General features: G+C 41.5%; 1 protein-coding gene across 1 annotated transcript in view; it reads left to right on the forward strand.

Annotated features, from left to right (window-relative positions):
* The window catches only part of LOC116317240 (collagen alpha-1(XIV) chain-like), a 159299-nt gene that overhangs the window by 101432 nt on the left and 42598 nt on the right, over nucleotides 1-15269 (forward strand). The window contains exons 23-25 of the mRNA XM_039605355.1: nucleotides 1514-1630; nucleotides 7652-7801; nucleotides 11006-11080. Of these exons, the coding sequence (XP_039461289.1) occupies nucleotides 1514-1630; nucleotides 7652-7801; nucleotides 11006-11080 (342 nt within the window). The remainder of the gene's footprint in view (nucleotides 1-1513; nucleotides 1631-7651; nucleotides 7802-11005; nucleotides 11081-15269) is intronic.

Genomic DNA, 15269 nt, shown 5'->3' on the forward strand with positions numbered 1-15269 from the left:
TTTGAAACGGTGCCGGTGCTCAAACCGGTGCTTAAAGAATGGAGAACACAAAATTGGTCCAAAAACCTCTCATGTTCAGCTGGTTTTTTTGTAAAAAGATAACAATGTTAGCCTTTTCTGCAGCTATAGGGCATATATGTTCTCACTCTTGGCTGGAAGCAGTGCTTAAACAATGGAAAAAACACAAACTTTGTCCAAAAACCTCTCATGTTTAACTGTTTTCCACTTTTTCTTTGGTCATTTTAGCCTTTTTGGCCAGGGTGAAGGGAGTATCTGCCATCAAACAAGAAGACAGCCGCATGTAACTACGACGGTGTTTGCTAGTTCACCTTACATGCATTAATGTAATAACGTGGTTAGCCTACTCAACGTTAATTACACACGAACAACATGAAGCTACTCACGCAGAGGAGAACGGCTGCTGCTGCCATCATCATCCGTCATCATTTCTGCTATGCTGACAGGGCTAGGGGCCAGGACTCTACTCTTTTGGGGGGGATGTTGCTAACTCCAGGTCCGCTAACAGGGACCACACCCGCAGTAGATGTGCACGGTGTGAGGTCTCGCAGCAAGCTATCAAACACGGCAAATTTCTCGGCTTTAAAAAAACCCGCTATGCGTCGCCAGGTGTTTCATCAGATTTGAGGTGTTACCTCCTTTGACAGTATCACAGTATCAGCTTAAAGCACTTGTTGCAGGTTGCTGAATTTGCACCTTTGGCTGTGAAGTACAGCCAGACTTTTGACCGCTTTGCCTTGGACATTTTTAATCTGTAGCTCTGCTCTGAAAGAACGTACGTACCTGGCCCCGCCTACTATCCTCGGAAACGTAAAATGATTGGCTAGAATTGGCTCAGGAAAAAAAAGCACCGAAATAAAGCACCGAAATGTGCGCTGCTTTTCGGTCTGGTTACTACCGGCACCGGACACCGGTACCCATCCCTAGTTCTAAGACTGTGAGATCTGAGTGAATGGAGCTAAATGGCTAAAGCAAGAATATATACTTGTTTCTAGATTTTAGCTGTAGTGTTTTGAATATCTCATCATATTCAGTTCAATTTAAATCTAAATAACTTTCTAAATAATTAAGTTTCTAAATAACGACAGCAAATGTTAGATATGTACATAAAAAACTGAAGCCTCCACAGCTAGTCGTGGGCTCCTGGTGTGAGGAGGCTGCTGCTTGTCTGATAGGTGAAATTTACTTGGTGCATGCCATGAAGAGGCTCACGCTGCTGTGATATCATTTTTACAGTATTAATAAAAGATGTTTAAAGTTAGTAGAGAAACATGTTTACTTCAGAAACCCGACACTCCTGAGCTGCAGCCCTTCATTCAGGTGCTCCCACTGAACCAAAGCAGCAGTCGGTGAGCATTTAGTTATTTTGGTAAAACTCAAACACAGTTCTCCGAGTTAAGTGACAGATTCAAGAATGGAATTTGGAAATAATGTCTGGACTAGAAAATAGCTGCTCTTCAAGTAAAAACACTGATATTTTTCTGTTTTCCTGCAGTGTACCTGGGCGTGACTAACCTGAGTACCTATCAGGTGAGAATGAATGGGCTGTGTGCCCAGTGGCAGCCTCACCGACACGCCAGCGCCTACAGAGCGGCCCTGGAGTCGATGGTTGGTGAGTACAGCAACGGCAGTGTGATCTTACTCCCATCTTTACTGTGTATGTAAGTTAATAAAGGTCAGCCTGGGGCATTTGTTGGACCATATAAGTAAAAGTTTCTCAGTATTAACATTTTAAAATTCTTAACCTGTTCTCATCATGAAGGTTTGTAGTTATTATGTTTGCAAGTGGAATTCCTGTTATCCCAGGATCTGCTCGACTACATGCAGAATCTCAAGCTGCTAAAAAAAGACTCGTTTGTAGGTGGTGGAAGATCTGTCAGCACGTTGGATGGTTCCAGTGTTTGTGCCAAGCTTTGTAGGCACACCAAGGAAACACATTTCTGATCTTTCATTCTGAATTAGGGAAAGACACTGTGCATACTCTAGGATCCAATCATTTTATTAATGTTTTAATATTATTGAGAACACTTTTTACAGCTGTGTGAAAATGTGAACCCCAAACTCGTCATCCAGGTCACACTTATGGATACAACACAGGGAACAAAATGGTTTTGCTTTCTTTGTCTTTAATAAGCACACAGTGTCACGGCGCACGCTTGGAAGAAGAAGAAGTGAACCTCTGTGCTTTGTTGGAGGAAAAAGGCCTACTCGTTCGAACTGTGACGCACCGTGGAGGGAGCGTCCCGAATCGGGGCTTATTTGGCACCTTGGGGCATGGATGCCTTCCAATAACTTGGAGAGCAATAAATTTCAAAAATGTGTCAAGAAATTTCAGAGGAGAGTGTCAGGGAATCAGTCCATGACCTGAAACACATAAATCAAAACCATAATGATTAAAAAAGAAGAAAATTCACAACATTAACCCAGCTGAGATGATGCAGACCTCAAGTGTGCTTTTTCAAACAAACCGTCCCAGAAGTGCTGATGAACTGGAACTGTTATATAGGAGTTCTCCTCATTGTTGTGCAAGCTTCATGAGCCATGAAAAGAAGTGTCTGATGGTTGCTGCTGTTGGAGCCTCAACAAGTTACTAAATTCAAAGGTTTGCTACCTTCTCCCACCCTGTGCGTGATTACTCAGTCTGTCCAGTTAAGACATGAAAATGACTCAGATGAAGATCTCACCGTTTTCTTCCATATTTATATAAAGTTCCTAAAAACACTGTTAATAAAATAATGCTGAAAAACAAAACATGTCCAGTAATCTGGAGAAATCTTGGCAAATAAGCTTTTGTACCAGATCAATATTAGATTATCTTTGTGTGCCTGCCAAGCTTGGCACAAACACAAACTTTACAGTGAGACTCACCCAATCAAGAAAAACCTACACGCTTACACATACTTTAAATACACAATATGATAAATTTTCAGTGTGAATTCACATTTTGCTGCTATAGGTTGGAAGGTGTTTGCAAAATGCAATATTAATGCAAACATGCAGCATGCTGCTGGCTCTGGATTAAGGTGAGGAGTTAAATGTTACAGTGCATCACTGTTGCTTTAGCATTTACAAAATCCTGCATGCGTAACTGTAATTCTTCCCATCAAACTCCTACGCCGCATATCCAGTGCAGTAGGAGAGCAGCCTCATTCATACTCGCATGCTTTCATCAGTAGGAGTTTCAGTATGTAGCAGAAGCAGAGGGTCCAATTTTCTGAATCCCTAAGCAGCCAGAGATGACAAAGATATTGTTGTATCCCATCTGAGACGTGCTGACGCTTTAAAGGTTTAGCTGTACAATCAGACTCTGTGCCGCTCTGTAGAAAAGGAAGGCTTACGGATCACAGCACGGGTGACATTTACATTTGCTGCACGAGGTAAAATACAGCGAACAAAAAAGACAAAAGGTCGCGATTACGGCTGCCGAGTGAGGAGATGTGCTTGTTACAGGAGTGACAGTAATTATGCCCTGTTGTGTCTATTCTCAGAGGTAAACTTTAAGGAGGGGGAAGAAAAAAAGTACAGTTTTTTTCTTCTTCTGAAGTTTTCTCTGTTGAAGTTTTGGTTGCACCTGCAACTTTTTTCCTCTGATTGTGAGAATATATTTTTTTAAAACAATAAAAACTGAACAGCTTCTATTTAGAGTTCATTATGTGTGGGAGTGTGAAGAAGAAGGGAAGTGAAGCCTGCCATCTGCATGAGTCAGTGCGCGTGTAAACGACAATCAAACCGTGCATCCCAACGTTAGTTTGAAGCGTTTTGTGCCGAGACTCTGCAGTGCTCTGGCAAATTCAACAAATACGTCCTGCTTGTAGAAACATGTTTTTGTTTATAGCCCACTGTCAGGTAATTAACTTTAGTGTCATGCTAAATTATGCCTGCATCGTTAAACATAATAATATAAGCTCGGTGGCTGTAGTGGCTCAGTAGTATGTGGTTTATGTATGTATAGCAAGCAAAAGCCCCCGTGTTTGATCCCAGGAGGAGACGCAAACCCCTCGAGGGGGTCTCGAAGGGAACCCAGAGTATAAATCTGCCAAACATCAAACATGCGACGGTACCTGCTGTGGCGAGCCCTTGTGAATAAGGAAGCAGCAAAAGTACAAAGATGTCTGCACGTGTGAATAATAATAATAAATCCCCTTGTTTTTACACTGAGACTGTACTTTTAGACGAGCAACAGAAGGAAAAGCACCTATAGTGTGATGGAGAGTTCACATGTCACAGATTAAAATGTGGAATTTTTAATACGATTTTCATGTTATTTGCACTTTGGCAGTAAAATGCGTTGTATAGCCCGGCATATCCACACATCCTGGTTCTGCTGGAGGTTTCTTCCTGTTAAAAGGGAGTTTTTCCTTCCCACTGTCGCCAAGTGTTTGCTCACAGGGGTCATATGATTGTTGTATTATTGTAAGGTTTACATTACTATGGAAAGTGCCTTGAGATGACTGTTGTTTTAAGTTGGTGCTAAAGAAAATAAAACAAAATTGAATTAAATAAAATTTACTGATGCAGAATTTTTATAATCGCAGTTGATTAAGACGATCACTGGAACAACACACCTGCAACTGGAGTCAAACCAGGATCATTCCACTTTTTATTAACTATATACAGTATAAACTTCTATTTACAGGAGCACATCGTCTCTCAGTGGACGTCAGATGTAAAGCTCATAAGTAGCAGCTGGTTGTGCAGCTAGTGGTGGTTCTCTGTTGCTACTTGCTTCATGACCCAAATCAGAATGAGGGGAACTGACTGTGGTGCTGTGATGATCCCTAAAAATAAAAATCTAACTATATCTATTGGTTCTAAAAACATGATCAATATTGCCAGATGAGAAATATTTACCCCACAGCTACAATTTCACTGTGGACTACATTACAAGATTCCCACTATGAAACAGGAAGTCCAGAGAGTGGGCATTCTTGATAACACTGTAGAAGTTCTCCAAATGCATATGTGAAGAAAAGGTTTTGTAATACATGGCTCACCTATGATCTTTTTCTAAATACAACCAAGTGGATCGTGTGCCTAAACCTAACCAAACTCTCACTCACAGCTCGTTTTTTAATTAGATATAATACATCCACTAATCCCCCACAATCCTGCGTTTGTTCCTTACATCCCTCACAAACGTATCTTTGTTTAGAGTTCCTCTTTAGCTCTGCACTTCCTCCACTACAGAACAAATTGGCTGCAATGCTTTATTACAGCATTTTGATTGGCTGTTATCAATGATGGACCCCAACCAACATTAACATGATGTTCTAGGAAGAAAAAGGGCCCCATGGTGACACCAGATACACTTTCACATTACCTCCAGTCTCGGCTAAACTCTCCTGAAACTCTCTGCAATTTATTTATGAACTGATGAACTTTAATGTGTTCGTACATCAGCTGCCAAACAGGCCACTGCACCAAAGTCACCTCTGTGAAGCAGCCTTATGCTTATAAAAGTCATTTCCTCAGTTATGATTCTATGCAGCCGCCAACAAAAACAATAGTTCTTTGTCTGACACTGATAACACACCCAAATAACATCAAACAACAGATGGTCTGGCCCTGAATCGATTTTAAACATCCAGCACTCAGTCAGCACCTCAAAGGTAAGACTAACTTTTAATACAGCCGTCATCCACCTAATAGGAAAGAAATGGCTGTTATTCATCACCTTTAGGCGTCCAGCAATAACACTGGCATCATTAACGTCACATAAAAGGCACAAATTCCCCCGTGTCTCCTCAGGGAGATCCACTGTATTGGTTCGCTCAACACACAATGAAGCTAAATAATGACTTATGTTAGAACAGCTGGTAAATAATTACACCTGCTGCTGAGAATGGGGGAAATGTGTGGTTATCCTGTTTTATTATTGAACAGGCTGGAATTTAAAGGGAATGGAGGGAGGTAAATTTAGGGAATAGGTACAGAAAGGAAAGAGTGTAAAGTGTGTTTTCATACATCCTGCAGGACAGAAGGATTTACGATGTTCAGCTAGAATTTACAAAAATAACTCTTTGATCTTTTCCTGCACAGGATAATTTCTTCACCCTTATTATCGTCTTATCCCAGTTTAGCTACACAGGAATGTTGTAGTGCATTTAGGCATCTTATAGGTCCCTCTGCCTCCCTCCCAGCTCGAGCTTCCAACCATCATCAATGTGATTAAATTATATGACAGATTATATGCAATATTACTCATAGCGGCACTTCTGGCATGGATTTTTGGAGGATTAAACTCTATTTGATGATGCCTGAGAAAAAAGGAGCATTTATAGGTTCAGTGACCTTAGTTTCCAGCTCAGGGGTGTCGAACTCCAGGCCTCCAGGGCCGGTGTCCTGCAGGTTTTAGATCTCACCCTGCGCCAGCACACCTGAATAAGATGATTAGTTCATTACCAGGCCTCTGGAGGACTTCACGACATGTTGAGGAGGTCATTTAGACATTTAAATCAGGTGTGCTGGATCAAGGACACATCTAAAACCCTCAGGACACCGGCCCTCGAGGCCTGGAGTTGCCCACCCCTGTGTTTTGGCTCTATGACGGTCTTAAAGGACAGTCAGTATGAATTTATAATGCAGGCGCTCGCTGCCTTCTATGGAGAACCGATATTGTAACAAGTTTATGAAGCTGTGTGTAAGATTCAAACTACAGAAATGGATGACCACTGTTTTTCAAATGAAGTACATTTTCCCACCATTCCTCGGCTTCTCCTCAACAGTTATTTCTGCATGAATTCAGGCCCCATGAGCACCATGAGTGTGATATCGCCTCGGCATGTGAGCGTATTTCACACCCAGCCCACATCAGCTTATGACTCAGTGGATGTTTTTCTTTGCATCCAATTGACAAATCTTATCTAGAGGCGGTCGAAACGACTGCACATCTGCAAGCCACTTTGCAACCCGTCCCCACCCTAGTCTCTTTTGTTCAAGGTGTTTTTGACTTAATCATTATCATGTCTGCTGTCACTGGTGCCTGCTCTGTTCTGTGCGGTGGTCCTGCTGCTGCTCACATTGGTTTGATTCACTTTTCAGTAAAGATAAGTTATATACATTTTGGCTCCTATGACAATGAACTGGTTTATTCCTATTAAAGTGATATTTTTCCACCCATACACTCCCACCTGTGTAGAATATGTATTTATTTGGATTGGCAGTTTCGTGATGAGCTACTTGTTCTCATTATCTTTGCACTGGATGCCTCTCTTTAAGTCATTAAAATGTTCCACCTGTTTCCTGTAATGAAGCTGCAGATGTGAATGATTGGTGTTTCATGGATAACAAGTTTTTCTTAGAAAACTGTTTGACATGTTACCAATGGACCCTGACTGTTAGGATGCAGTGAACAAATACAACAGGAAGGTGTTTGATTAGTTCAGTAATTGGATTTGGTTCATCAGTTATTAACAAACCAAACAAACAGTAGCATCCTAATGACAACAAAGATAAATAAATGCCTTCATTTTCAATCTTTGATAGTGTGCTGGGTCCAGGATGTGTGTGCAGAGTGTTTGACACACTCGCATGTGCATGCACTTGCTTTTATAATCAAATGTGTCATTTCTGTATGTGACAAACACAAAATCATTTTTGAGAAAGATAAAAATTCTCTGTACTTGTATTGCAGGCAGTCAGAAGCAGGAGACGAGAGTGAGTGGAGGCGCGAGCAGGCACTGTTTCACCAACCTGAAGCCCAACATGCAGTATAAGATCAGCATCTACGCTCAGCTGCAGGACGGGACCGAAGGGCCCGCGGTCACCACTACTGAGAAGACACGTAAGGACCTAAATCAGCTTTGAACACACATGCTTCATTTCCTTTTCTCTAGAGGATTTTTTTAAGGATTTCATAGTTTAGATTTGAGGTGCACAGCAGCTCCATGACTCAAAAATCAAAAATCGTATTTGATCTCAGTTTGGTGGATTTTCTCCTGCTGCTGCTATTTTGAGATCACTCCACAGAAGCCTCGTTCAGACATTTACATTTGTGTGTCTCTGTGTGTGTTGGGTTGCTTCCAGTCTTTCAAATTGGACACACTTATATATTGCATGCCATTGCACAAGATTTCTGACGCCAGTGGCCAACGTTTATCTGTTACCAACACGTCCATTTATCCCTGGCTAAATATTCAACAACAGTGTAATGAGGAGCTAAAAGGTTTTTAAAAGTGCAGTTATTTTACAGTAAACATGCATTTGGTGAGGGTTACTCCACACCTCAACAAGGCACACAATCAATGCCTCAAATAAGCTTAAAGATTATTTTTTTAAATCTTAAAACGTTGATACTTTTCACCAGAATATAATGAATCGTGTTTTCTGATGCCAAAGTTTAAAATGTAAATGTGGTGACCAGGTTGCTGAGAGCTGCTGCAGTGTGTATTTTGGGCAGAAGGTTTTTCCAACTTGGCTTTGTGGGACTGAAAGCAGTGATCGCCAACACATGACTGAGTCAGGCAGCTCCAACAAGGCAGACTGCAGCAGTCCCCTACATTTATTCAGCAGTTGCAGATACAGACAAAGAACAGCATGCATTAATGTGAGAGTGGAACAAAAACACAAAGCAAACAGCTCGTGTAGAGAGAGCACGTGGGAATTCATGTAGTTTTATTGAGCTCTGATTGGTTCATTCATCATGGCTCTGACAACAGCTGTGCTTCAAATATTTATTGTAATCATCAATATCAGCCTAACATTTCACGATCAGTGCGTCCCTACATGACAGGGAGATGACCTTCGTGTGGAGATTGGCCACTTTTATTTTTGATAGGGATGCATGTGTTTAGTATCCCATTTAGTGTGAGAGAGATGAATGTTTCAGAGCAGCCGCTCTATTCCTTTTTCTTATTCGTGTGCTCTGTGAGAGAACTAATATGTAAGACTGTAATGCCTTCTCTCAGTCATTCTCAGGCTCTTTTATTCTGTCCACAAACAGAGCACTGAAAACTTTGGCCTGCCTCTAAGGTTGTCAGATCTGCAGCCAATTTGAAGCTGAAAAACTGGGAAATCCTGTAAACTGCTTTTTGATGTGCAGCGTTTCGCACAAACCCACTCGTGCACTCACCGCCGACACATCCAGAAGTACCTCCTCCATTCGATCTGCCAAACTCCCGGTTTAAAAGCGCCCTTACATGTGTCATAATAACAATATAGCAGAAGCACACGGCGGAGAAACGCACACAATTATACACAAACTGCTGTCAGCTGTCATCGGTGTAAGAAGAAGCCCGGTCCGGGCTGGGAGGACGATCACGTCATTTTCAACATAAAACATCTTTTATCCTCGCTGGAGCGCCGAGTGCTGAATCCTCTTCCTTCTTTTCAGGATGAGCCTTTTGTTCTGCAGCAGCAGCCCCAAACACTAATCAAGACCCACTGTCTGGAGACAGGGGAGGGGAGGGTGGCGGGGTGGGTGGGCTGTTTCGTTGTTTTATTTTCAATGAGGCCCATGCGCAGTAAATTCAGTACTCGCTTTAGTTATTTTCAGCTATATTCAACACTTTAATCACCAGCTTCACTGCAGAGATAAAGAAGTTTTGATCAACTGCTTTGAGAGCAGATACACGTCAGCGTGTCTCACATGTCACTTTATAAGATCCACCGTGTGTTTAGGAAGCACACGAGGTCACAGCCAGAGCTGCGCGACGGTGCAGCTTTAATAACGAGTCGACCAAATAACTGGATGCAAGTTTGTTTTCAGTCAACACAGCTACCAGCAGCGTGCTGTGAGACTCGGAGCGTTTCAGATGGATGCAGATATGTGCTTGCTGTTTTATCAATTTTTCCATTGTTATTGCAGCAATAGCAGCATTGATTTAGTAATAACACTTGATTAGTACAATCAGCAGAGGATGTATAAAATACAATAAAATGGATAAAATAAAAGAAAATGTCGGAGTTTTTGGAACTGCAGGCAAACTCAGTGTCTGATAAATAAATATGCCGACGCCCTGCTCATGAGAATAAACCAAAAAGAAGTTATTTGGCTAATCTTCCATTCCTGGTTGTTTCCTCTGCTCTGTGCTGCTTTGAGTTGCACAGTGCAGGCGATGATCACTGGAGGTCCAGCTCTGCTCTCATCTATGTGCACATTTGCAGTTTCAGCTCAGACCCAGAGAATAACTTTTAATTTAAGTGCTTTGAGTGTTTCTGGGGTGTCTCAGGGTGAATACTGTCTGCAGTGCACTGAACTTAGTGTTACGTTTTCTCTCTGCTTGAATGTTTCCATTCATCTGTTAGCAGTGCTACATAATTATAAGGGGAGAATAGTGTTTCCTAAATCACGCTGCTGATCTGAAAGCTAATTTCTGTGGCAAACTAAAATTAGTGAAGTGAGCATGACGAGCCGGAGCGCCAAAAAATACAGAAAGACGAGCCGGGAGAAAGACATAGTTTAGAGGCGACACGCAGACGAGAACCTGCAGAACTGAAAACAAGACAAAGAAATATCCACAGAGATACAAGAAAGAATGTTCCCTCCTCAAAGCTAAGCAGATATTTGTTTGCTTGAAGCTGCTCCCCTCTGTACCGCAGCTCTGCAGTGAGCCTCCACAATGATTTATTGCTTTGTTTTGATGCAAATGAAAGCCAGAGCCTTTCCTCCAAATGACTATCCCCATCGCTGCAGGCAGCCTCTACTGAATGCTCCCTACCTGCCATCACAAGTAATTCTCAGCCTCAGGTAGCTGATTTACTGCCTAAACAGCACTGAGTGCATAAACGCACAAAGACACACAGAGACACGCGTAGAATACAGGCAGGAAGTCGAAGGCTGAGACGGTGGGAGTGCGCTTTGGACCGCAGCTAACACTGTGATCAGTGCAGCAAATTATACATGAGCTGAATGTAGATACACATCGTGTATGGTCCATACGTGAGCGCTCGCCGGCTCTGTGCAGGTTTCACTGCGTGTTTAATTCACGAGGGTTGTTTTGCTATAATTACAGGCTGTCACATCCTCATGTGTTTGTTTGTTCTGCAGTACCCGTCCCGACCCCACCGCCCACCAAGCCCCCGACCACCACGCCTCCACCCACAATCCCTGCTGCCAAGGAAGGTAGGAGTGCAGTTTATAATATTGTTATTGATCGTCTCCCACCTTTCAATTTCTTTATGTTGATGTATTGTTGTTGATGTGTTTGGGTGACATCAGGCGGGGCGTATCCAAACAGCTTCTTATATTTATTTATTTTGCTCACTTTTCAATAAATATGTATAAATATTTATGTGCTTTAGTTTTAGTTGTTTGTGTTGATGAAACGTTTTGCATAACCGACTTTGATATTGTGAGTTCAGTATTCAGTCTTTTGCTTTGTAGCAGGAGACTTTTTATAGGTGTGCAGTCTATCACCCAACCCCGGGCCGGGTACCGATACCGGGCCGCGAGAGTTGAGGCTCAGGTGTGTTTATGGTTTTAAGGGTTTTTATCATTAACTCGGTTTCCCTGGGTCTTTGTCGTTGTCTGTCTTATTTTGAAAGAAATAGTTACGCATTACACAATAAATTGGCTTTATTATTATATTTACAAGATACCACCGTTTTTGTCTCGGTTGTATCATTTTATTTTGTTGTATGTATCTACGACACCTTAAAGGCCGGTCCGTGAAAATATTGTCTGACATTAAACCGGTCCATGATGCAAAAAAGGTCGGGGACCGCTGTGATATGTGACACTGTCTGAGATTACTGAAGTCCATGTACTTAAGTTTTGTACAATTCATTTAAGTAAGTGGAGGAAAATGGATGGATTGAAACTGTACTGTAGTATTTATGCGTAGACTGTGTATCACAATTGGAAGAAGCCTGAATGAGTCTGGAAAGTGAAGCCGGAGGCTCCAAGAGCTTTTTAGGGGGACCTGGTGCTGTTTCAGCTGTGTGCCCACAGACAGCTGTTTGGAGTTCAGACTCCTGCTACACTCACAATCCTCTCAGTTCCCAATAATTCATCTTTTAGCTGCTGTAATTGTCAGTGTCACTTCTCTCCACCTGTCACATCCACAAAGTGCTGGACAAGCCCGTTACATCTTATCAGACAGCAAAGACGATGGTTTTGTAACCTGGTAACAGGAGTTTGAGATGATAAGTTCTTGAGCCCTTTCCTCATCTGACAGCCATAGTTACTAGTTACCTTTATTTATTACTCATTTAATCTTATGATGATCTTACAATGTGTAGAATGGATCTTTATAAGGCAGAATTTTCATTTGCTGCACATTTCTCATTTAAGTTAAATATAATATCTGCACTTGGCACGAGCTTTAAATAGACTGCCAGATGCATTCACAGCGAGCGTTAAATGATGCACTTAATCTTTAATTTAAGGCCAACTGTTGCCTTTTTCACTCTGTGCTTTATTTGTTTCCTTGTGTGGACGACATTGAATAGTTGTACACTCCACTGGAGCGCCGTCAGAATAATAGCGCCGCGTGAGTGTGAATGTGTATCAAAGATGTAATGGAGAATATTCTCTACGAGTCTAAATGATGACTGCAATTAACGCAGAACTGCAGCTTCAACACAGCCACAGACACTAGAGCCATTACAGCTAAAGAATTATAAAGTACGACATAATCAGCCAGAGGAATCCAGTGTGCGGTACAGCTTTGAACATTAGGAAGGGAAGCTTCATTTTACCATGGAAATGTCTTAATATCAGAGAGGACTGCAGATCGCCCTCATTCTCAAAATGTCTCAGGTCAGGTTTTATCCTCACATCATCTTTGCTGTGACAGAAAACATGTATATCAATGATACTGTTACAGGAAATACAAACCACGTCTCCTGCTGCAACAAGCTGAAACCAATAAAACAATAAATACATAAATAATGTTTTGATAGACGTCCTGTGAAGTAGTTTGTTCTACTTATCAAATGTCACTTGTTAAAGAGAAGAATGAACACAAAGCAAATCTGCAGCAAAGTCTGCTTCTCAGCTCCAATAACGACACACACAGTAACATGTGACACAGTGTATCTGACTTCAGTGTAATTATAAACCGAGTGAGTCTTGGATGTGTTACAGTGGGTCTCATTCGTCACCACAGAATCACCAGTTTCACTTTCAAACTGCCACAAAATGTTTCATCACCTCAGAGAGAATAAAAAACACTAACAGGTGAAATGAGTGAGTCTTATCTGTTATCTGTTATGTAGCATGTGCAGCGGGTTAGTGTGATTAAGGACAGACGTGGGAACAAGTGAAGAGAGTGTTGAGAAGATGGAAGGAGTACTTTGAGGAGCTGAAGAGCATCGAAACTGAGTGAGAGAGAGAAGAGGATGGATGGAGGACAGTTTGTAAATCATAGCCCATGTGGAAACCAGTCATGGACCTCTGCATCCACAAAAGATCCACGGAAGTCCCGTCATTCCTGAATAAACCAGATTAATCAGAGCTGATCTGAAAAATCAATCCAGAGAGACCCAAACACAAACATCGCCAGCAGCACGAGCTCGCTGCTTTATCTTACCATTAACAAGCGCTCTCCATGGGACAGAGCAGAAATGTAGTGATAAGAATGCACCAGCATAAAATCACTCTGCTTTCAAGACGCATTTATTGAACAAAAACAAAGAAGGACGCTGTTTACGTGCTGCCGGCATCAGTGAGGAACAAATCAGGAGACATTTACACATAAATCAAGACCTGTGGTGATTTAGAGAGAAACAGAACGACGAGCCAGAAAGAATCACTGACAGCTAAAATAAACTAACTAAAAGCAGTAAACCTGTCGGCCGTGCCCTGTGCTGCACATGATGTGGAAATGTGTTTTATTCATGATGAACCTGAAAATTCAGAGAAATGATGAGAGAGAGCAGCACATTCAAATAATTCTGGCTGACGGGGAGAACAGTGGGTGTTTCCTCCTCGCATGTTTGGAGGTTCGATTACAGCTTCCTCTGCAGCCCAGTGCAGCAGATACGCTGCGGCAGGTACGCCGCCGGCTTCTGTCATCTGTTTTGATAATTCAGTGCAAAACACATCCGGTGTTGTGGCTCCAGTTTGGGGAGTTAAACTTCTGCCTCAGGAAAGACTTCCACATGTCCAAATATGGGATTCTTGAAGTATTTGTTATCTAATCTTCATATCGTCTCAAATTTGTCATCACTAAATCTGCACTAGTTTTATAAAGAGTATCATCATCTGGTCCCTGCACAACCCTGAACTGGATAAAAGGTGAAGAAGATGAATGGATGACTTCATCTTTTTTTTACATCTTTCATTCAGTTTCTCCACATTTGATAAATTGTCTTTGAATGACTGCTAATATTTCACTTGCATTTGATTTGAAATATGTTTAATTTGTTCAGCAACTGACTAAAAACTCCACACATTTGTGGGTGGAGTCAAATTGCTGTAGTTCTGTACAGTCTTATGCCACAAGAGGGTGCTATACTAACAAAAGACAAGAAAACAGAAAAATCTGAATCGCTACTGTCGCACTAAAAGTTAGTCAGTTCCATCTTGAAAGCTTGCTCAGGCTTGATACGATGATATTAACGTTACCTGTAATACCAGCATAAAACTGTAAAAGTTCAACATACAACTTTAAATCTCTCTCCTGCTTTCAGCTGCGTCAACATTCTGCAATCACCCGCAGTTTTGACAGCAGTGAACCAAAGTGTCCTTACAAAGAACGGTGAATAATTCTAACAGTCACGTTAGAAAATATTATATTGGAGCAAAATAACAATTTCAGTTTCACACAATCTGTATTCAGACGTCTGCTCAGAACAAAGTTTAATTCCTCCTGTGATGTGTTTATTAAATGTTTGCAAAGAGTCGAATGCAGGATTGAAGCCGTCTGCAGATCCATGTGGCACCAGCTGACCCTTAAACAGGGTTTCATTAGAGGAGAGAAGGAAGTGGTTGGAATGACTTTCGAAGAGCAGCAGAAGCAGCTTTGTGTTTTGCATTTAATGTGTTTCAGTCGTTTACAAGTCGAAAGCTCTTTGAGTGCAATTAATCAAAGCATTGCTTCACACTCACAAGCTCTTTTTATTCATCGGTTTTCAAAATGAAGTCAGTTTGTTTATTTGCGCAGCAATAAAGCGAACAAATGAAAGCAACGGGATTAATATATGTTTTTAATGATAAATTATTCTTCAAAGTAAGTAAAAGAAAGCCAATCAAAAATGATCACGATAACAATGATCGGTCCAACAAACCCTTTAATAAGCAACTTTAAATACAGCTTCCAAACAGCAGACTGACAACTTTCCTTTTTTACTTATTATTCCCATTTGAA

The sequence above is a fragment of the Oreochromis aureus genome, linkage group 22 (genome assembly GCF_013358895.1).
Source record: "Oreochromis aureus strain Israel breed Guangdong linkage group 22, ZZ_aureus, whole genome shotgun sequence".
Taxonomy (NCBI): Eukaryota; Metazoa; Chordata; class Actinopteri; order Cichliformes; family Cichlidae; genus Oreochromis; species Oreochromis aureus.